This window comes from Pygoscelis adeliae, unplaced genomic scaffold (genome assembly GCF_000699105.1).
Source record: "Pygoscelis adeliae isolate BGI_AS28 unplaced genomic scaffold, ASM69910v1 Scaffold948, whole genome shotgun sequence".
Lineage (NCBI taxonomy): Eukaryota > Metazoa > Chordata > Aves > Sphenisciformes > Spheniscidae > Pygoscelis > Pygoscelis adeliae.
The window spans coordinates 6,284-7,518 of record NW_008825335.1 but is presented as its reverse complement, the minus strand read 5'-3'; the positions used below and the strand labels follow the sequence as shown (position 1 = coordinate 7,518).

The following is a 1,235-nucleotide window of genomic DNA, read 5'->3' as shown; positions in this document are numbered from 1 at the left end:
AGAGAGCCAACGGCTCTGCCAGCGGGTCCCGCCGGGCGCCGGTGATGTCACGGTGTCACCACGGTGGTGTCACACCGCGTTTCCCGCAGGCAGCGGCAAGGCGAAGGAGGGGGAGCGCGCCGTGTACTGCTCTGTGCACAAGCACGAGCCGCTGGTGCTCTTCTGCGACACGTGTGACACACTCACCTGCCGTGACTGCCAGCTCAATGCGCACAAGGACCACCAGTGAGTGGGCACCGGCAGTAATTAATTTAATAAGAAACTGGTTTTTCGTGGCTAATTATCGCTCGAATCAGTTATCCTGCTCGTTATCCCTTAAAAACAGTGATTTGGGGCAACTCAGATAACTGAACAAATTTATTTATTGACTGAAAAGGTCGCCTGTGCACCTTATCAGCGAGGCCCTGCGGCACCTTAAATGTGTTTTTAATGAATATGAAGATAGATAATTAATTAAACCGATTAACTCATTATTGAGAAAGAACTGAAGTTAGCCTGCGGGCTAATTATTCTGATCAATTAGTTATTGATTTTTAAAAATGATCTCATTAGTTATTAGTTGGCCAACTACTGAAGGAATTGACTGAGTAGTGTGTTAATTTTGGTTAATTTTTGTTTTTAACCGAATAGTTATGTTATCTGATTAGTTACTGTGTTAATTAGCGGACTGCTTGGTTTGAGGGGCTTCAGTTGCTTTTAGGTTTTAAGGAATTGGAGATATCTAATTTGCTAGTCATGAAAAATCAATTTAATTACATTTTCAGTTATTTCAATTAGCTTGATTTTTAACTGATTTTTAATTTTTTTTTTTTAAATAGGCTGGTTTTGGTTTTGCTCTCAGACTGGTTAAATTTTCCTGGTAGAATCGATAACTAATTTGATTCGTTATCTGATTATCTGAGCAGGTATCTAGTTAGGTTACTTACCTGACTGATTAGTTATATTAAAAACATTCTTAATGCATAAGATCTGATTCAGTTGAAGTAAATGACTGATTAAGTTAAAGTTTTGTGGCTGATGAGTTTGTTAGCTCGGCCAGCTCCTTAACCCAAATTAACTTGACTATTAATGGCTAACAAGTTAACGAGGAACTTGGATAAGCACTGAGTGGGTTAACTCATTCAAGTTGGTTCCCTTCTCCGGTGGCTCCAGGAGTCGGGGAGTCTCTGGGGGGGCTATTTTGGGGCCCCCCCACGGGTCGTTGGTGTTGGGGGCTGCACCCGTTGGGGCGCTTT

At 42.3% G+C, this 1,235-nt stretch overlaps 1 protein-coding gene across 1 annotated transcript in view; it reads left to right on the top strand.

The window, feature by feature from the left end:
* The window catches only part of TRIM28 (tripartite motif containing 28), a gene marked incomplete at its 3' end in the record, with an annotated part of 14,167 nt that overhangs the window by 7,428 nt on the left and 5,504 nt on the right, over positions 1–1,235 (top strand). Inside the window, exons 3-4 of the mRNA XM_009330331.1 lie at positions 90–225; positions 819–859. Of these exons, the coding sequence (XP_009328606.1) occupies positions 90–225; positions 819–859 (177 nt within the window). The remainder of the gene's footprint in view (positions 1–89; positions 226–818; positions 860–1,235) is intronic.